The 23,141-nt window shown below is 38.5% G+C and overlaps 1 protein-coding gene across 6 annotated transcripts in view; it reads right to left on the minus strand.

Annotated features, from left to right (window-relative positions):
* The window catches only part of espn (espin), an 81,893-nt gene that overhangs the window by 18,779 nt on the left and 39,973 nt on the right, over nucleotides 1–23,141 (minus strand). For 4 of the 6 annotated variants that reach the window (XM_048210765.1, XM_048210766.1, XM_048210769.1 and 1 more), the window contains exons 8-9: nucleotides 16,586–16,747; nucleotides 9,755–9,980 (exon numbers count right to left, since the gene is read on the minus strand). In XM_048210765.1, coding sequence (XP_048066722.1) covers nucleotides 9,755–9,980; nucleotides 16,586–16,747 — 388 coding nt within the window. The remainder of the gene's footprint in view (nucleotides 1–9,754; nucleotides 9,981–16,585; nucleotides 16,748–23,141) is intronic. The other 2 variants (XM_048210767.1, XM_048210770.1) reach the window with 1 other exon arrangement.

Below are 23,141 nucleotides of genomic sequence, written 5' to 3' on the forward strand. Positions count from 1 at the left end.
GTAAATGGATTTTATTCCAGAATCGATCTTTTAGAGGAGAAGTCAACATGAAATCAAAATTCAGACATAATTAATCAGTGCATTTCATAATCTTTTATCAAAATATAACAACTTGCTCTGAGTCTGAAACAACTTATCTGCTGATGTCATCAAGACCTCATGGTTGTCAACCAACCACCTGGCTCTATTCTAGTATGACACACCCACTTTTTTTAACAATCATTTATCATTGACTATCCTGTTTCACTCAGAAATATATGAGTAAAAAGGGTTGTGAATGCCATTTCATGTTGACTTTATTGTTTTTGCGATAGAGTGTTTTGAGCCATAAAACGACCTCACCCTCCGCACAGTTTATCAATCAATATAGCTAAGCTGCATTAACATTAATCACAGCTGATGTGCCAGAGTCCCCATAGCATCTGGGAATTCTGTGGGCTGATTGCACCTGGAATCACAGGAAAAACTCACTCTGGGTGCTGTGGTTTCTTTGGCTATCTGAAGTGACAAGAATGTTCATGGTAATATTGAAAATTATAGTTATACTTCAGCTTGTGGTCCAGTAGCCAAACAAACACCACAATTAATGCTCTCAATGAAGGGAAATTAGAAGTTTTAAAGTAAAGAATGAGACATAAATACCAACACACACACACACACACACAAACACACATAATGAGATTGGGGAAATACTTACTCTTCCTCTGACGGAGTGTTTCTGGAGCAGGATTGACAGAGCAGGGAGACAGATGCGTAGAGGAAAGATCTTCTTTAGAGAGATAGCGTCAGGAGAAGAGAAAAATATGAAAGCCAGAAGGCACAGGAAAGTGTCCATGCAAAGCAGACAGCCAGAGAGAGAGAGAGAGAGAGAGAGAGAGACAGATCCCAGCAGACAGGTGTTAAGTAAGACAGGTGTGGTGAAGACAGACACAGAGGATGATGGGACGACAAATACAGTAAGGACATAGAGAAGATCAAACAAACAAACAAAAAAACAAACAAACAAAAAATGAAACACAACATTGTTTTGATAACATGTTTGCCTCTTCACTAAATACAAGAAGGTAGTTTTACCTTTTTAATTTTTAAATGAATTCAAACGGCAAAAAAAAAAAAAGATTAGGTACTCAATTAACATCTACAGCAGTGGTTCCCAAACCTGTCCTGGAGGACCCCCAGCCCTGCACATTTTGTATGTCTCCCTCATCTAACACACCTGATTCAACTCATGTGCTCATTAGTAGAGACATAAAGACCTGAAATGGGTGTGTCAGAAATAGGGAGACATACAAAATGTGCAGGGCTGGGGGTCCTCCAGGACAGGTTTGGGAACCACTTCTCTACAGTATATATGTTCTAAAAATATTTGATTGAAAACATTTAATAAATTCCAAAAACCAGTAAAAAATGGAACAGGGCAATAAAACACTGGATTTCATCTAAAGTGGTTACTCATGCAAAACTTGCCATCAAGCTGTTTGTTTGGTTGCTAGGTATTTGTTATGCGGTTGCTAATGTGTTCTGAGTTCTTAGTATGTGCACAGGGCATAAAACTAACTTTTGCCACACCTGTCAATGGCCATAAATATTTTTTTTCCTATCCATGAAACCAAATCCAAATTTTAGATACCAGTGAAAATTCACAATTTTCAGATACAGAAATTTAATAAAGTAATTAATTAATCAGATTAATCTTTATTAAAGTTACAAGAGCAGTTATTCAGTCAAGAGCAGTGAGAGATATTTCTTTCTTTTGTTTGATTAACAGACAGCAGCAGGAATATTAGACTGCTGTCACTTTAAGAGTGATTGCATGGATACAATATAATGATGCACGTGTTTTCTCTCTTAACTGTTTTTTCACTTAATATATAACGTCTCGGTTAATGATGTAACCCCCATGTAACCTTTGTTGGTTGAACGCTACGTCGATACTGACATGATGGGGTCCCTATGGAAAGCTCTACAGCCACTGAACTTTGTTACTAGTGTTGGAGACACAGATGCTGGCAAGCTGTTGTGTGCCCTTTTGGTAACTGCCCTCTACACAGACGTAACCTACCCAGTGCACCCAAGGCCAAGGAAAATCTCTGGGAACGATCATAGCAGCTGTTCCTCTATCGTGACATTACATGGGGAAGAGTGCTTCGGATCTCAATTCCTATATTTTTCAGCCATGACCCTGTGTTGTTAATACTGGGGAGGCATGCCTAGTCCAAGGGATGTTATAGAGACCACACCCTGTTGAGAGTGAGGTAACAGAGGAGTCAGCCCTCACTCCCAGGGGGCATGGCTTGCCTTGGGACTGGTTCACCAAGACGATGGCATCCACTATCCAGTGGGCCAACCTCTGTTTGGAGACAGACTTTCCCTTCTGCTGACCTCCAAAGCAGACAAAGAAGTTTTGCGTGTGGTCCACGAAGACAAGCAATGCGCAAACAGGACACAGCAACACGAGGGCTGGGTCTGCGCAAGTTTACCACCTGATCCCTAAAAGGAGGGGTGGGAACTTTGGCCACATATCCAGGCCAGGGTCTCAGGATCAAGTCAAGAACTCAAGCCTGAACTCAAGGCACGATTCGCTGACCGAAAATGCCTGCAGGTCCACCACCCTCTTTAAGGAAGCGAGCACGGTCAGGAGCACTGTCTTTAGAGACAGGATTTTAAGCTCAACTGACTCAAGCAGCTTGAAGGGAGCTTACTGTAGACCAGAAAGGACCACAGAGAGGTCCCAGGAGAGGATGAGGCATAGTCTGGGAGGATTTAACCTCCTGGCACCTCTCAGGAACCTGATGACCAGGTCGTGCTTTCTAAGTGACCTGCCATCAACAGCATTGTGATGTTCTGCAATGGCGGTGACTTAGACTTTCAAGGTGGAAGGGAATAGCCTCCACTCCAATCTCTCTTGGAAGAAGAAAAGCACAGAGCTGCTCGGCCATTTATAGAGATCTTCCTGCCAGGAAGAACACCACTCAGTGAACAAAGCATAAGCGTGCCTGATAGAGGGGGCTCTATCTTGAGAGATAGTGTCTACCACCGCCGGAGTTAAGCCACTTAAGTCCTCCGCGACCTGTCCAGAGACCACATGTGGAGGTTCCAGAGTTCCGGATACAGGTGCCATATGGCGCCTAACTCCACACTGAGAAAAGAGATACTCTGCGAGGGGAAGAGCTTGCTCTTTTCCCAGTTATCCCAAAACTGCAGATTCTCCACCTGGCCCCCCTGTGGGAGAAGGAGTGGTACGTACACCATCTCCTGGTTCAGAGCAGCTCCCTCCATCTCTGAGCCACCCGTCTCAGGATCACTTCGATGTACGCGTAGAGGGTTTATTGGCCTGGACGGGCTGTGTTGCATTCCTGGACCACCAAGGTGGACATCATCTGGCCGAGGACCCGCACCATGACTGCAACAACCCCGGCTCAGAACTAACCTCGTGCAGCTCTTTGAGAGCTTTTGCCTGATGGACCTACAGGATGGCCATGGCTTGCAGGGCGGAGGTGGCCTGTCCAAAGCCCAATGCCCGTGGCGGGCTAGGCAAACATGGCTGTCAACTCTGAATCAGATTCAGCGTGCGTTACCACCCCCAAAGTGGGAAGCTCAGATTCATAGCGATCGTGGCCGTCTGATGAAGCCAGGAAAAGACCGCATCCAGAAAGACATGGACAGAAAGACATCTTTAAGAAGACGCTCGCCACCCGTGCTTGCTCATTTAGGAAATCTGCTCTGAACGCCGAAGCACTAAGGGGTGAAACGCTGCACTTCTCCATACACAGCAGAATGGAACACTGCTGGATGCGCCCTCAGACTGGCAGAGAGATCTCCAATGACAAGCTGCTTTAAAGCAATTAAAAATGCTGTTTTTGGAGTTGATCTCCTTTTTAGCAATTACAATTGCTGTTTGCTCTTTTCAAGAAATTTTTTAAAGTTATTTATACCCGTTTGTCTGGGTAGGTGTGACTTGGCATGCAAATCTCACTGGCCAATGTCCACTGGCTCGTTTAGTTACCACTTCGAGGTGATTGGGCTCCCAGGCGAGACCCCATTACATTTGTATTGACATAACGTCGAACATGACTGACTGAATGGGAACTGACTGTGTACAAGTTTACTCACCAATACGGCCATTTTCAAGCACAAGACAATGTGAAATAGAGTTCAATTCAGTATTCACATGATCTGAGACATGGCTTTTAGGGCACACAATTCAGATGTTTGTGCAAAGAAAATTTCCCACACAGAGAGTAACGAACTGAGTTCCTTTTTGCATCTTGTGCTTTAATAGTTCAACTGGCTTAAATTTTCGTGACGATGTAACACTGGCCCGTCAACTGTCCTGAGCATCGTTCATGTTTGTTCACGTTCATGTTCTCACAACACTGCATTGCTAGAATTCATAAAAATATTACTGGCCAACTGGTGATTGACACAGTTTAATATACTCGCCAACACCGAATTTTTACTCTGATTTGGCTCTTGGCAAGTGTTAATTTTAAGCCCTGGCACAGAGTATTCTTGGAGGTTGCTAGGGTGCTCTGGTGACTGCTCAGGTGTTCTTGGTGGTTGCTAGAGAATTGCTAGGTGGTTTCTATGGTCTTCTAAATTGTTACCATGGAAGAGGTTGCAAGGGGATAACTGTGTGGTTGCAAGCAAGTAAGCAGGTGCTTGCTTACTTGTCCAAGCCATTTCTACACATTTTATTATCTGGCAGGTGAAAATTGCACCTCTGCTCATCTAATCATACGAATTTATCAATACTGTGCAGTACAAGTCACACAATTAACATTTAATACATATGGTTATGAGTTTGTTCAAATGTATAAGCAATAATAATAGTGATACTTGGCATAGCATACAGCACATCCTGCATGGTTGTCATAAATATATTGGAAGAATTAAGAGATTTCATGATTGAGTACCTTAAAACACCAATTCTTTGCAACAGAAGAACGAAATCAGGTGTCCAGCCAGAGAGTGTTGGGCATTCTGTCTGTGTATTCACTGCTTTTGTTTTCTCTTTCACTGGCCACCATAGATGCAAATGGATGGTGTAATTCCATGGCCAGTGAGTCTGTATAAAGTGCTACATTTCCCTGACAACACTGAATTGTACAACACATCACGTATATTGCCCTGTCCTGAAGGCATGACAAGTATCCCTTGGAGGAAGAACAATTAAGTAAATGGTAGAACACTAAACCCGATTTCAAAGTAACAATAGCCCATGTGCATTAATTCGTAAATAGACTTTGGAATGAGCGGGCCGCCAGAGCTCATGTTAACAGGGTAGAACTTTGTAAGATTTACCTTGTGGCCATTTCTACATCTTCCATCTTATGCTCTTGGTGATATTGAGAGTTGGACTGAACATGGACATGTATACTGATATCCACAACATCTGGTTTAAATAAACAGTTTAGGATTGCAGACTAAACAGCATTAATATTTTAAATTAGATGTTAGATTGGTTGCACATTTACCCATGGCTAAAGATCCATGGAAAACAAACACAAATACGTAAATTGAAGTTTGACACCTATGCGCTCACACCAGTCATGTTAAATCTCGAACAGACATGTTAATTATTTTAAAGGAATATTATCCGTTTACAATTTATCAACAGCATCTGTGACATACTGTTGATCACCACATACAATTATTTTATTGTTTAGCTTTAGATGGTTACATTATTACTGAAACTAAAAGAGCTTGAGAGTGGCATTGTGTAATAATGAGAAAGCTGCAGAATACAAGTAAAAAAGACATTAAAAAAATATTTCATAGAGATAGTTTTCCATGGTCCTGCTCTCTGAAATATAGCCTAACATTGATTGACAAATGCAACAGATGCCTGGCTCCCATGTAATTTTAGTCACATGGTGTTTTTTTCCCCCAATAGTTTAAAAGGTTTTGATTAATTACTTTGTCTAAAGTACTTAAAATCAATCTACTGTAGATATTTGCCCTGCTGCAATTTGGTCGTTTCCTAGAATTTGGACTCTTATGGTGCGTTCTACCGGACGCGAATGAAGCGGTAAGCGCGAGTGATTTACATGTTAAGTCAATGCAAAGACGCGAATTGACATCCTGCGGCGCAAATGACGCGATTCGTGCGAATGACGCGGCGGGAATTGAGCGATTCGCGCGAATGACGCGATTCGCGCGAATCGCGCAAGTTGAAAAATCTGAACTTTGGCGAATTTCCGCGCCGCATTAACCAATCAGGAGCTTGCTCTAGTAGTGACGTGACGTAGCGAGCTGAGGCAGAATTTCGAAACAACAATGGAGGACAAAATCATCGTCGCTGTACATCTTCATACATTTATAGAAACAGAAATAAAAAGGATCGTGTTTGAAAGAAAGTGAATGAGGAGGTCGGACAATCTGATAAGTTGTAAAAAACGGTCTTTACCATAGACTGTAAAAAAAGATGGACGACGCGACGCCGCTTCCTTCCATTGTATTGAACTGAAGCCAAAATGGGCTGATGAATGGGCGCTGACACGTTACGCAATACGTCAGAAAAAAAAAAGTTTGGAGCCTGGGCATGCGCAGAAGGAATCGTCGTGGAGCCGGAGGCGGAGTCGCGATATCAAACTTCCGCCCAGACGACTGCGTCATCATTCATGTATTTTAAATAGACTATAAAAATTATACACAATTTAAAAGTCTACCTATAAAATAATAGGCTATTCTGATTCTAGACCAATAATATTTTTGAAACAGCAAATTCAGTAGATAAAATCAATATAATATGCCACTAGAAACAACTCTAAATCGCCAGAAACGGTCCTGCCATTTTAAATCAAGTTCAACTAACGTTACAGGAGATCGATTGCTGTAATTAGAGTAAGCTATCATTAGTTTTGTCCTGCTAATTATTATTTTATACCCATAAAAATAATAAGTAACTGCCAGATAACGATCACCTGCTTTTTCCCGACATGGTTAACATTAGGTGTGTTATCTTAACTAATAACATGTATTAATTAGCTTATAACGCCCACATTTAATGTTACAGAAAAAAGTTCAGTGATCCGTCAGATCCTGTAGGTCAGTTAGTACAGTTTACTGCTGAACAACTCATTTTGTTGGTGCTAAATAACAAAGAAATCGAAAATTAACAGTTAGTTAATACATCTTCAAACTCCCCTCGAAGCTCCGACAGTCCTCAGACAAGCTGTCAATCAACTTCGAATCACGACGACACGCCCCGTTTTTATAGCATCAAATTGCTAGCTAAAATCTAAATCATCACAAAAACGAACAATTGAATATATATCAGCGTGATAACAACTACCTTAAATGACCAAAACCATCTTTCAGAAAGTTTTATTTGAAGCATAATTTATTTTTAAGTTTTCACTGAAGTCTCATTCGACTGCATTGAGAGGGCGGGATTTATGACCTGTACTGCATCCAGCCTCCAGGGGGCGATCAAAGAGCCCGCGGCTTCACTTTTCAGAACGTATGAGACACACCCGGTCTTTACTCAATTAGAGCTATATATATATATATACACATTAAGACTACAAGCCAACTAAAGACGACCAATTGAGCTTATTCGCTGTAATTTACAATTATTTCCCCACTGACAAGTTGTGTTTATTCAGAGGAAGTGTGCAGAAAGCAGTGGGAGAGTCTGGGACACATAAAGGAGCGGGAGAGCCCCTCTCATGACGCGAATTCGCGTCTGTTGTGAAGGGATTTTCACGCGCGAATGAAGCGAGTAAACTTAAAATGTTCAAGCGTCCAACTACGCGCGAATAGCGCGATTTATTCGCGCAAGTCGCGTCTGATGTGAACGCAGCATTAGCCTTTATCTCCCCATTAGCTAGACACTGTATACTAGTTCACAGGAAATTTCTCAAAATCACGAACTACATCACAGTAGCTTTTAGACAGTTCAACTGTGTTCTGATTGACAGGGTCCCTATGCAGTATTCCCTGCTCCATATTCCCTGAGCAAGGGATATCTGTACAAGCTCACCTAACTTAAAAAAAAAAGTGTTCTTTCACAGAGAAAACTTGAATCATACATACTGGGAGACTTTGAGCTATACAAAACTATACAAAACTACTTTCTGTGTTAATCAACATCATGCAAAACATGATGCCAAAAGCTCTATAATTGTTTTAGCCTGAAATATTTCTTTAAAAATACAAGTACCTCCTGGATTTTAAAATGTACTAAATGTACTCGATAAGCCCATCCTGGAAGGCTTGTTCCTGCGTGTACTGTTTTAAATCTTGGCAGATCTTCCGCTGCTTATAGACATTTTCTGCACTCACTTGTGCACTTTTGAGGGCTTTTAAAGGCTTACATGCATGAAAATTGAACAGTAGTAACCTTACTTGTAAATAGCAGGTTTCGAAACACACACATGTACTGGCTTTTATTGTAAAAAAGCTAAACAAAAGTATGTATGTATTAACTGTATTAACTCAATGAGTAAAATCTGTCAAAGCTGTGTCATAGCATGGATGTATTTGTCATCACTTTCTGACACTAATACTCTGCCCTCTAGGGATAGGAGAAGATTAAAGGGGTCAAACTATGAACAAAGGGTCAAACGAGTGAAAGGGTCAAACGCATAACCCCTAAGTAAGCATTGTTATTTATTACACAGGCAAAGAGGTCAGCCAAATATAACTTAAGGCCTTTACATAGAAGTTTTAAAAGGTGTTCACATCGTCAGTGGTTAAATTCATAAGGGAGATCTCAAATCTCACTGCTGTTAGGCTATAGGTGTTCCTTCTCCATCACTGTATCCAACTGTATCAGGTGACAAATCACTGTCTACACTCCCATTAGTAGACACCGCATTGCATTGCTGCTCATTATGCAACTTAATTTGCATAAATCTGAGCCGTGGTCAACTTTGTTGCATTGTCAATGGTTGCTGTCACTCACGTTGCCTCAATTCACTAACTGAAAATAAATGGGTTTCAATCACTTTGCCATTGTTGTTAGTATGAATGCTCTTTAAAGTTAATTGTAAAGCCTGTGACACACCAAACAGACATCAAAGAACTAGTGGCAGCAAAAACCAACTTGTTGTTGTCTGGCTTTGCCTGCACCAAAAAGTTGAGCTTGAACACATTGTGAGAGGAAATAACTGTCTATATAGGCAGTATAGTAGCAGTAGGTTATCTTCGTCATTCAAACAGAGGAACCAAATACAAGCTGTAAAAAAAGCAATACTTGCTCATTTTAAACATGTTGATCAGTTGGGTTTTTTGGTTCTTCATTCCAGATGTCCATGTTGTTGGAATGCTCATATAAGTGAAGATATACAATGAAAAGAGCCGTTTGTGTGTACACTCTTAGCTTCAATCATGCACTAAGTTGAACAGCCAATCAGAGTGGTCCCTTTCACTAACTGTCTGACGCCAATTCAACATACCCAACCGGCCAAAATGTTGCAGACGGAGTCCAACAAGTGCAGACAGTGTGGAACAGGCCGCAAAATACTAGGCTGACAGCAGGTCAACAAAGGCTTGACTTTGGCCGATGGCTGACTATTGGCTTGGTGTGTTACGGCCTTAATTGAAAGGCACCAAAAACTGAGCATAACTGCAACAGCTAGCTTGTGTTGTGCTTTCACATTGACAGTATATTGTTACATGGTGTGAAGTATACAATGAAAAATTAATGATGTTAATGTATGACCCCTTTAAACGCTTCATATCACCATTCATTTCCTAGAGAGATAAAGGATTGGAATGTTTTGGATGAGATGGTGTCAGTACTCACTGCTGGAGGAGGAAGACATGCGACGCTGGGCAGGGGATGGTGTGGTGGTGGGTGGGGGAGGAGGGGGCAGATCCGATGGAAGAGGTGGAGGAGGAGGTGGAGCCGGGATGAAGGTGCTGGCAGGTGGGGGAGGTGGTGGAGGAGGAAGGGGGAGATCTTCTGCAGTTCCTGTCCCGTTCTCAGGAGCAGGGGTTGTGTCTGCAGCTTCCTCCAACAGTGCAGAACCCTGTAGAGAGAACAGGTAAGCATGGAGCACTCACTTGGACTCCACATATTTTTTTTTCTAAAAACCTTAATTTGTGTTCAACTAAAGAAAGAAAGACATACACATCAGTGATGACATGAGAGTAAATGATTAGAGAGTTTTCATTTTTGGGTGAGCTATCCCTTTAAAGGTGCCCTAGAATCAAAAATTTAATTTACCTTGGCATAGTTGAATAACAAGAGTTCAGTACATGGAAAAGACATACATTGAGTTTCAAACTCCATTGCTTCCTCCTTCTTATGTAAATCTCATTTGTTTAAAAGACCTCCGGAAAACAGGCGAATCTCAACATAACACCGACTGTTACGTAACAGTCGGGATCATTAATATGTACCCCCCAATATTTGCATATGCCAGCCCATGTTCAAGGCATTAGACAAGGGCAGGCAGTATTAACATCTGGATCTGTGCACAGCTGAATCACCAGACTAGGTAAGCAAGCAAGAACAATAGCGAAAAATGGCAGATGGAGCAATAATAACTGACATGATCCATGATATCATGATATTTTTAGTGATATTTGTAAATTGTCTTTCTAAATGTTTCATTAGCATGATGCTAATATACTGTTAAATGTGGTTAAAGTTACCATAGTTTATTACTGTATTCACGGAGACAAGAGCCGTCGCTATTTTCATTTTTAAACACTTGCAGTCTGTATAATGCATAAACACATCTTCATTCTTTATAAATCTCTCCAACAGTGTGTAATGTTAGCTTTAGCTATGGAGAACTATCAAACTCATTCAGAATCAAATGTAAACATCCAAATAAATACTATACTCACATGATCCGAAGCATGCATGACGAACATCTTGTAAAGATCCATTTGAGGGTTATATTAGCTGTGTGAACTTTGTTTATGCCCTGTATTACAGTCGAGAGCTCGGGGGCAGGGAGCGTGCGATTTAAAGGGGCCACACGCTGAATCGGCGCATAGTTAATGATGCCCCAAAGTAGGCAGTTAAAAAAATTAATTAAAAAAATCTATGGGGTATTTTGAGCTTAGACTTCACAGACACATTCAGGGGACACCTTAGACTTATACTACATCTTGTGAAAGAACGTTCTAGGGCACCTTTAATACACAGAAACCACTGTAATTAAGTAAGGTATTCCTCCAACTGTTTCCCTGAAAAGTGTAAACACTGTGCAATAAACCCTGGATTCAGTTTGTGGCGGGAATATCTGTTTGTCCAATCAATGGCTGATTGGGAAAAATGTTTGAGAAATTTGTTAAAAAAAACAAAACAAAAAAACATTTATTATATTTTGGCATAGAAACTAGTCAGAACATGTTCTCTTTCACTTTTTGATGTGGTTATCTGTCATCTATGATCGTCATTTTTGTTTAATTTCTTAACCCTATAAAGCCTACTGTAATATATGTAATATGCAAATTTCTAAAGCCTCTAAATTATCAACATGATCAAAACTTTGCTGAAAAACAGTTGTTTTTTCCCCTCCTCGAGTGTGAGCTCCATATTCTTCTACTGTATATCATACCATATGAGCCATAAAAGAAGTATAAAATATGAAACACATATGAAAAACATTTTTTTAGATTTTGTTTAAAATTTTTTTTTTTTAAATTTTATGACTACTATTTCATATATCAGGCTTTACAAGGTTAAAGTTCAATTTAAAAATGAAATTTTGGACACTAAAAGGATTATCTACCAAATAAAATAACAAATATACTTCCCAAAACCACTTAATCTGACCAACCTACCTCCCACTGCGCCCCACCGTATGCATTGCAGCTGGTGATGAATCCACAATTAGATCTAATTGAGTGGTTTGCTGGAATGACAGGACATCTGCTAAGCTAAGAGCAGCAATCCTTCACACACAGCATCTCCAGAGACCACCCGCCCGCCCCTTATGACTGACGCCAAGTAAACAAGGCCTGACCTTTCACCCCACGCACCCCCACCTCCTGGACGCGTGCCACGCACGTGCCAGTTATCCCCTCCCCTCCTACTCATCACTATCTCCAGCATATGGTGCGTTTCATGTCCCATGCATGTCCGTGTTAATGGGTCATTACCCAAAGGGACATGTGGAGTACCATCTGGTTCAATCAAGTGGCCAGACGCCCCATTGGGCATCTAATTGGCTCAATGAAGATTAGATCTGATAGCAAAGAGGGGCCATATGAAATGCTGATATCTTGCAAATTATTCTTTCCCTAGATCACATTATGCACGCTCTCCTCAGAAGAAAATGTTATTGTTCTAGAGAATAATGAAGTTCTTCTTCATTTAAGTATCAACTTTGAGTCAAATGTATTCTCAAACTACTTAAGGTAAATAGAATGTATGCAAATGAGACAACTGTTGACAGAGAAATTAGCAGCTCAGATATAGTTCTTAGTTATTTAAGTAACTTGTCTGAGATGTTTCTCCTAAAATTTCTTAAGTATTAATTCAAATGAACAGAAATGGCACATTTTTGGCTAACACATTATTTCCATAGTCCACTTAAGACATTTCGCCAACTATGCAACTTCATGTCAACTACAACTCCATAGAGTATTAGTAGACTGTCTGCTTAATATTTGCTAACACTTTAGTTTGATTTATTTTGATGAATCAGCAGACAGCAGTCTACTAATAGTCCAATGAGTGTTAGTTTACATGTAATTACAAATAAATGAGAGTTAGTTGACATGTAGTTGCAAAGTTACTTATAGTTAGTAGAATGTCTGAGTTGGACTATTGAAATAAAATGTATGTCATTATTTACCCTCATATGCAAACCAGGGCTGTGTTTCCCAAAAGCATCATAAGTTTAAAGGGGTGGTTCATTGCGATTTAACTTTTTTAACTTTAGTTATTGTGTACTGTTGCTGCTTGAGCACAAACAGTATCTGCAAAGTTACAGCGCTGAAAGATAAAATGTAAACGGAGATATTGTCTTTTAAAGTTATGGCAGTTTAATGCCTACAAAAACGACCGGTTTGGATTACAACAAGCTTTTTCCCGGGTTGGTGACATCATAAACCCTGCAAAACACTGTCCCCGGGAACACGCAACAAAGTGGGCGAGGCCATGTTGCGCGGCATATGGAAGCGGAAGAGTTGTGTACACCGGATGCAAGCGGCGCGGCGCATCAAAAGATAATAGAACCCATTATAATAATAATCTGTGATATTGTCTACACTGGATGCAGCGCTGAAGACAGCATCCATTATCTACACGAGTTCAATGCTGGATTTGCACAAAGGCTTTTACTGAAAGATGAAGCAGTTCCCACTTTAAAAGCAAAATCTGCTGTTTATTGGCTTCAAACTGTAAGTACGTTTTATTGTTTGTACATGTCTTTTAAACATATAGTTCTGTTGCAATTTTTGGTTGCATCAAGGACATAAACAAAGACCAACGCGTTTTTGCTTCGCTAGCCAGTTAGCTAAATTCTAGTGCATACTTCTCCAACAAACACCAACAAACTTCTATGTTCATAGACAAACAGTTGTTCATGCTATAAATTAAACGCTACCTTAACAAAAATGCTATAACTCAGGCATGTATTTGGCTACAGTAAAGCTTTAATCAGGATAAAACTGTATATTGAAAGCTAACAAACAGCATTGACAGCATATCTAAACACTTTGACACAAACACAAAATGAAATACCATTGTTACGTGTGCTGCTTGTAAAGACGAGGCGAATACGGAAATCCGCAAAGTAATGGGCTTTATTAACGATGCAGGAATGGAAACAGCTTCACACACATTTAAACAACAACAAGAACGGACAAGGGGTGCAGGGAGTGAATCCAACTTAAAGGGAGTGCTGACAAGGAACAACAGGTGCAGGGAATCCAGGGAGATGGCGGGAACACTGATGAGGGAAGTGCAGACAGGTGTGGAGAACAGGAGGATTCTGGGAACTGGAGTTCGGGACAGACGTGGATGTGACAACCATTCATAAGCGTCCTTTAAAAGCCGAGATTGCAGTGGTTCTGCTTGACCCTCTTTTATTTGGGTCTGATTCGGGCTCAATTTCATATGGCAACATAGATGCCATTATTTACATTTTCAACGAAGCCCACGTAACGGGTAACAACTAATGGTAAGGGGTGTGGCGTGGCATTTCCGGACGCTTCAGCGAATCACGATACACTGCGCTAGCAAACCACATTGAGTATTTCAGAGGGAGTGGCTTCATAGAAGCAGGAAGTCAAACGAGCCGTTCGAATGACAATGGAAACAGAGGTGTAGAATAAAGGTAAAATATAAGAAAAATACGTCTTTTTAAAAAAAACGTTAAACTGCATGTTAAACTGCGCCCCAAAAACACAATCAAGCCTAGAAAAAAAACACTGAACCACCCCTTTAACTAGATCATACAGATCATTAGAGCCAATAATTTCTACAATCTACTTAAACGTACTATCCTAGCTGGGTCATTCCGTGTCAAATCAACCAGAGGTCCCCGGCTCAAATTTTTGATTTTGTTAATATTTATTCTGTTGAAAGACAAACATAAATAGTGATGAAAGCCAAAATATTAATTGTCACAGATGTATTTTTATTAGTAATCCACTGTTTTGTAGAGGGGGGTCAAAATGACAATTTTCACCTGAGATTTGGAGCCGATTTACAGGGGGCAAAAATGACTTTAGAAAGATGACAGCATCATTATTTTATTTTTACACAGAGATTGATAGGTCTATTAGTAAAATCTGTTGACTTTCACAATCTGTTTCATTTTATGCCAACAGTGACAGTTCAAAAATGGTCAAAAGCATTTCTTGTGTTTATTGCCTCATGTTTGCATGCCTGTAACTTGAGAAGTATTAAAGATATCTTAATATTCTTTTAGATTCTGGTTCTTAACAACTTTCCTTTTGGTATCTTCATTTTAAAAGCTCTCAATGGTTCAATCCCAAAGATAAGGAGATCTCAATGCAGCTCCATGAGTAAACTGGTAAAATGTACACATTTTCAGTGGTCAAAAACCAAATGTGGGTTACTTTGTATACAGCTGATACTTTTTTTCTTTTAAAGAGGAATATCTAAAAGAACAAATAATGTTAAAACTAGAAATCTATCACCTGAAATACATAGAACATACCTGAGTGCCATAAATATTCTTTTTCTAAAGTTGTCATGCCTGTATTCAAGATAATTCTTAATATCCTTCTAGATTCTCATTCTTAATAAACTCTTCTTTTGGAATCTTTATTTTTAAGACCCCGTAGATATTGGGACCCCAATGTGACTCTGTTGAATTTTACCCATTTTCAATGGTCAAAAACCAAATGTAGGTAATTTTTTAAACAGCCTGAACTATGTAGGGCCTTGAAAATTAAGATTTCAAAAGGAAAGTTTATTAAGAATGAGAATCTAGAAGATATTAAGATATCTTGAATACTAGCTCTGGAATGTCACCCCTTGCATGGATTTGTGTTGTAATGTGACAGGTGAGGGAGTGAAGCCAGCTTGATTTAGACCAAAGACAGCTGACCAGGAAACAACTGCTTTGTGTTTTGGCAACCATATTGGTTGTGGTTTTCCAAGTCCATTGTTTCCTGCTATCGATATATTTATCATTCAGTTATTTTTAAGTGTGAGCATTTTAGTGTAGAAAGGCATAAAGAGTGTTTGCAATGTTTAGGATATTACTAAAAACTATGAAATACAAGCACATAAAGCTTTTTATAATGATAAACAAGCAAACTGCATGATCAACATAACTTTAAAATGTATAAATGTCTTTGCATTATTTAACAAAATTGAACCATGAAGCATTTATTTTGGGGAAAAAAACAAAGAAGTTTGGTAGGTTTCCGATGATACAGAAATATATACTGTCCAAAAGGAAGACAAAAAGTATTAGGTTGTGTTTGTCACACGTTAGTGAAATATGTCCATAGTTAATGTAATAAACCACACATGTGGACAACTGTGTGAGCTTGAGGGGAATACTGTACATCCGAAAATAAATTGTGCCATAAAAGCAGCATTTGTTTGCAGATGTTATCTAGTAAAATGACACTGAGAGATATTGTGTCTAAATACTTTTTGTATACCTGAGATCACTAAAATACTAAACGCTTGTAATAGGGCTGGGCGATATATTGCATGCGATTCTCACGCGCATTTCGTCAGTAAAGCCGGTTCCCTGATTACCGCTAAATCGCCATCACCTGCTTTCAAATGGAGCACCTTTTAATAGACAAAGCCGTAGTTCACAGAGAAGCCACGCAAAATCGCGTTCAGTATCGAAGATGAATCGACTTCGATAATGAACCCAATTTTGCGTGGCTTATCAGTGAACTACGGCTCTGTCTATTAAAAGGCGCTCCATTTTAAAGCAGGTGATGGCGATTTAGAGGTAATCAGGGAACCGGCTTTACTGACGAAATGCGCATGAGAATCGCATGCGATATATCGCCCAGCCCTAGCTTTTAACCTTTAAACCACTTTTTTGTCTTACAGATATTATTTGATGTCCAAGTCCTGAGTATAGACTTAAGACGTAACAAGCATACTGATAACCATTCATACTTTTACTGAAATTGGAAATATATGAACATAAATATGTCATTGCTTTACCTCCTCGTTGGGTGCCATGGCTCTGTTGGGGTACTGGTCCGTGGTATCGCTACCCAGGGTTTTGTAGTAATCCCCAGTGCTGGGCTGCTTGCTGAAGCTACGAGACTTTCGATTAGAGTCGACTCTTCGAAGTCTTTCGTGGCTCTCGCCAGGACTCAACTGCTGGAGAAATTAACAGCACATATTCAGAGATGGAAACAAGTTAAAATGCAGAAAAAATTGAAAATAATCATATGAATCAACCACTTTATCTCAATGTTGGGGAACATATCTATGGTTCTATGGTCTACGGCCCTCACCAGTGTTATTTGGATATATAAAAAGTTAGTAACCGTGAAATCAAAATTGACAAATAATAGCTTTATGGAATATTGCGGTATTTATTATAAATGATTATTCATGCTCATTATTATTTTTTTAAAAATGCATGTGCCCCTTTTTTGTATTTTTCTTCAATAATAATAACTTTCCCTCTTGCAACAACATCTCTTCATGTAAGGTGTTACTGACGTGTTTATGAGCGCGAGGGTAGGAAAACCTGTTCCTCACATGAAATCATTGCAACCAACAATGATCCAATGACACAAGAATAGGAAGAATTGGGAAGAAGAGACTATCACAACTTATACCAAATTTAAAGGGTTAGTTCCCCCAAAAATGAAAAAATTGTGATCACCCTCACCTCACCTCACCTCACATTGTTCCAAACTCATCATCTTCCAAACACAAATGAAGATATTTTAAATGAAATTTTTAGATTTCTGTCCCTCCACTGACAGTCCACGCAACTACCAATTTGTTGCTTCAAAATTTCATAAAGAAATCGTAAGACTAATCCATATGAATTGAGTGATTTAGTCCAAATTATCTAAAGAGACTTGATCGCTTTATATGATGAACAGATGGAATTAAATTCTTATTCAAATATAAACATTGATCAGCGAACATAAACAGAAGCACCGTACTTGCTTGGTGCATTAGAACAAACCTCACTGGTTCTTACGGAAGCTCAAACATGCTGCATAACACATGAGAATGGATTGGTTCTCGCATGTCAAGCAAACATGCTTGAGCTTCCGTTTACCATATCTGATGTGTGCACTGATGAATGTTTATATGTGAATAAAAGACTAAATTCAATCTGTTCATCATATGAAGCAATTGTGTCTTTTCAGAAAATTTGGACTAATCTGCTTGATTCATATGAATTAGTTCTCTTTATGAACTTTTTGAAGCGTCAAAGTGGTAGTTGCGTGGATTGTCAACAGAGGGATAGAAATTTCTCAGATTTCATTAAAATATATTCATTTGTGTTTTGAAGATGAATGAAAGTCTTACGGGTGGGTACATGAGGGTGAGTAAATGACGACAGAATCAATCATTTTTGAGTGAAATAACTCATTAAAGCTGCTGTCCGCGATTTTTGGCCCTCTAGCGGTTAATAAACAGAACTGCACGCGTCTTGCGGAGGAACATTCTAGCCGGAGCTACTTTTCTCCGTGTATGTCTATGGCGAGTCACGCAGTTACTGTGATACTCTGGCAAGTCCTACCAGTCCGGTCTGAAATAGTCAGAATATAAACACTTATTATAAGTTTACCATAATGATTCAGGATAAGACAAAAACACGGTTTGGAAAATGGATTCATGTTGTATATTCTCATTATATAATTTTTGTAAATCTTTAACACAAAAAAAGTTGCAGACTGCAGCTTTAAGGTACTCAAATGAGGAAACAGATTGTTTTAAACCATTTAAGTTAAAAAGCAGTACTATGAACCTATTTCAAGAGTCCATTTAAAAAAGTATTTTTATAATTAAATTACATTATAAACTCTACTCAAAGACTTAGTGTGACTAAACCTTAACTGAACCAAGTAAAATCATTAAAATTAGAAATATCAATTCAGCATATAACTTTTGCAGTCAATTGTTACCTATCAGAGTTGCACATGCATAAGCTAACATAACTAGCAGATTATCACTGTATTGGTTTGTGAACAATTATTGTGTTTTAAATAAAGCATCATGCAGCATTAATATAATCACATTATTCTTTGACCCATTCTAGACCTAACCACATCACAATGGTAACCCATAAAACTTCAACATTACAGAAACAACAGTAAATCCTGACTCAACAGAACATTAACAGGTACATATCTCCACCTATATTATTATTTCCACCTATATTAAAGGTGCCCTAGATTCAAAAATTGAATTTACCTCAGCATAGTTAAATAACAAGAGTTCAGTACATGGAAAAGACATACAGTGAGTCTCAAACTCTATTGTTTCCTCCGTCTTATATAAATCTCATTTGTTTAAAAGACCTCCGAAGAACAGGCGAATCTCAACATAACACCGACTGTTATGTAACAGTCGGGGTGTATGCCCCCAATATTTGCATATGCCAGCCCATGATCGAGGCATTACACAAGGGCAGCCAGTATTAACGTCTGGATCTGTGCACAGCTGAATCAACAGACTAGGTAAGCAAGCAAGGACAATAGCAAAAAATGGCAAATGGAGCAATAATAACTGACATGATTCATGATAACATGATATTTTTAGTGATATTTGTAAATTGTCTTTCTAAATGTTTCGTTAGCATGTTGCTAATGTACTGTTAAATGTGGATAAAGTTACCATCGCTTCTTACTGTATTCACGGAGACAAGACTTTTTTTATGTTGTTTAAGGCAAGCGCAAGCTCTTGGGGCGTGGAGCACGAGATTTAAAGGGCCACACACCCTGAATCGGCTCATTTCTAATTATGCCCCAAAATAGGCAGTTAAAAAAATGAATAAAAACATCTATCGGGTATTTTGAGCTGAAACTTCACAGACACATTCAGGGGACACCTTAGACTTATATTACATCTTTTAAAAAAAAGTTCTAGGGCACCTTTAACATTTTTTGTAACACTTAATTTTTGTAACATTATACAGTGTAAATTTTAAAGTTGTATCAAAGTATCTCAAATATTATGTGCTTACAAAACTCCATGTAAAATAAACTATGTTTAAATTAGTTTTAGAAGTAGAATAAGTATAGCACTAACTATAGCATGTCACACTGCAGAAGCTGCTGTCACTTTTTATAATGACATGTCAGCTAACATATTTGAATACTGTCTTACCACCCCCACACATGCCATAAAAAGGTGACAGGCTTTAGTATCAGTGTGAAATGTCTTATATAATTTGTCTGACAACATTTTGACAATTCTCCTTCCCACTGTTGATAGAACTGTTTGAAAATGCCACAGACCAATGATGGACCTTTTGTTTTTACACAATTCTAAGAAATCTGAACCATTAACATACCATTAATTGAATTTTCATCCCATACTAAAGTTGCTCCACATTAGAAAAACCTAACACACATAAGCCACATAAACTCTTAATAATTCCTCTTGAGTTAATGTGGCAAAGCCTCATGTGACTCCAGCTGATTTACCTGAAAACAAAAAGACTTTTCATGGTGCAAAAGCTGAACTTTAACATGGATTTCTAAGCCTCACCATCTTAGCACAAGGCAAATAACACAGCAGGCTAAAAGAGAGACTGTCTGACCTCTTGTATGCTGTTTCAGTATCAATGCACTGAACGGTTTCACTTTCTGCAGCTGTCACTCACTTGTGTATGATAGTGAATCTTCATCACTGAGCAAAAATCAGTTTTATCATCTGCCTTTAGTAAAGGCTTAACACCACAAGGAGAACAAAAATTACATTAGAGCAATCTCGGACGTGGTTTCAAGAGTTTCTAGAAATTTCCAACACAAAAAAGGTAATGCTTTGTTTTCTCTTAAGATTTCCCTTATGCAAAGTCCTTGAATTTGCATAGTAATCAAACTTATGCAATAGAATTCTAAAACAAATAATGTCACATAATATTTAAAGTAAAGCACCAAATGTGAGATATTATTCAGTTGTTTGATGTTATATTGTCATTTAAAACATTAATGGTACCTTTCATAAAATAATAATAATAATAATAATTATTTAAAAAATCTATTTTGGTTTGGAAAAAAAAGGAATACAGCATGATCTCTGCCTGAAAGCATATCCATACAATGAAAAACAAACAAAGAAACATCTATGGCAATGAATTTGAATTCTGTCATCTGTGGGTTTTTAAGTCTCACGCAGGTTCTGAGGATGGTATTATTCATTCATGTTCTTCCAGCATCCAATTTGCATTGTTGTCTAAAGCATTGTCCTCCCTGCAGAGTTACTCCCAGTGTAACTCGACTCAGCCCAATGCAGATGGTTTGATTATCATACCTCAGGGAAATCGCTGCTTGAATGGCTAGTTGACCTCTATACAATGTGAACGGACCTGAGCCTTTTTAAAACCTGCTGAATTTTTCATCACCAGTCACCAATGCTTATTCTTCAGGGTTTTGCAACACACAGGGACCGATGTAAAGAGTGTGCAGTAAGGTTAGATAAAGTTAAACTGAGTGAAGAAAATGAATGCAATGCAGTTGAGCATATATCTGATACTGCATGCATTGCATTTGAAGGGTTCTCCAGGTTGTCACAGATTGCTAACCGACTAAACAACCAACCAAGGCTACATGATCGTATAATAACTAAACATAAGTAATAAAGTCTGGAAGACATTCCTGTAAAACTGACAAAAACACCCATTGCAGCGGCAAAGAGAATTACTTAATTACACTCAAAGCTTAAGTATTTACAAGTAAACCAAACCAACAAAGTTTTAACTCTTGCCACCATCATTATTTACCATTAACAAAATAACACTGAATTGCAGTCTTACCCTTTCCGACTGCCCTTATTTCTTTCCACAGTGCTGTCACCTTACGCGACGGTTTCAACAGAGAGCCAGTAGATGCACAGGTGTCACAGGATCTCCATTCTACTGTGTGTCATTCTACCTGACACACGGCTTGCCTTTCCCCGCCCCTTTCAACAATCACATCCCAGAGTGATGACTTCACTGCTCACCTGTTAACCAACCACAGGTCACAGTGCTCATGGTCTCTTATGCAAACCATTGTGACACAGTGGCTAAGCATGGCCGTTCTGACTCGACTTTCTCACCGGTCGAAGGACTGCATTATGCACACCGGCCACCGAAGGGAATCTGATTACAAATAAAAGTGGAGATCTCTCTTAAAGGTAGTTGATTTACGGAAATAACAAGTGGCAGTGGGTGATAAGAGTGAAGCAGAACAATGTGAATTAGAAATAGAACATAATGTGACTCTTTTGTTAAACTGTATAAGAATTATGTTGAATAAAGTGCCCATCTTGCATTAAAAATAAGCCTTAAAGTGAACTCAGGTGAACTTATATAACATTCTAGTGTAAGTTGAGTGAATCATAGCCTAATATGGGCCTGGGTTACTGAATGGTGCAGTATTCAAATATATTAGAGCTTTATAAACAAACTAACCTTAAGTGAGTTGAACTAGACTAAACACAACCCAGAACTGTGTCAGTATGCGGTTGCTATGCATACTTGTGTTACCATGGTATCCTATTAAGACGATGTTTTTTTCTTCAATACGCATTATTTCTTCCAGTGTTTTCCCCACCAAACCATGATCAATATTTGTATGAGAATAAGAGGAAATAAACAGTATGTATTTTATTTCTCTTTGCATATATGAATATTATACACTCATTGCTGTCTATAGAAGAAACAACTGAGATAAAGAAATCCTATTTGTGATTTCACTTTTTTTTAAGTAAATTCAAACCTGAAAGGTTCCATCTCCTAAAAAGGAAGTACATGTAATCCGTTAAGTAAGTGTTTGATTGGCAGCTCTAAATCCCGCCTCACGATCACCCACACCCAACAGCATTACAGCTGCTCATAGCCTTAAGTCTTTGACCATAAAAGGAAAAGCAGACTGCATATGATTTGAGATGACAGATTCTAGAACATTTCTTTATGTCTTATTTAAAGTATTTATTTTCATTAGAAGGACAACACATTTTAGCTCTATGAAGTTCATTTTGTACTGAATTAGTCATGATTTGGTCATGAAATATCATTTATATAATGTACTTACACACTATAAAAAAAGCAACTACATATTTTCCAGTTTATGGGACCTTCTGAGTCACAAATATTTAAGAAATGTAAATTACGGTTAACCCATGTTAGACAAACAGAATTCTCAAGTGTCAAGTATTAACTTATATGTACAACCTTTAAAAACTATATCCCATAATCTTTATTATATTACATTGTATTACATAATTATATTATGTTATATTATTATATTATATTGTTGAAATGACTTAAAAATCCGAATCATGTTGCCTTGACGTTTTTAACTTTTCAACAATTTCTTTTTAACAGTGCAGTACAATAGAATTTCAAGGCATTTCAGAGGGTTTAATGGCAAAAATACAGTTCTACTTTTCTTTAAGTACTTATATTAATTCTTCCATATAAAATTTTTTTATTTGACCTGTCTAAATCATCATGAAAAGAATTTTATTGGATAAAACTATTGACAGACAACATCAGTAAGTGATTCTTATTAACTATTTGCAAATTATATTAAGA

The sequence above is a fragment of the Megalobrama amblycephala genome, linkage group LG12 (genome assembly GCF_018812025.1).
Source record: "Megalobrama amblycephala isolate DHTTF-2021 linkage group LG12, ASM1881202v1, whole genome shotgun sequence".
Lineage (NCBI taxonomy): Eukaryota > Metazoa > Chordata > Actinopteri > Cypriniformes > Xenocyprididae > Megalobrama > Megalobrama amblycephala.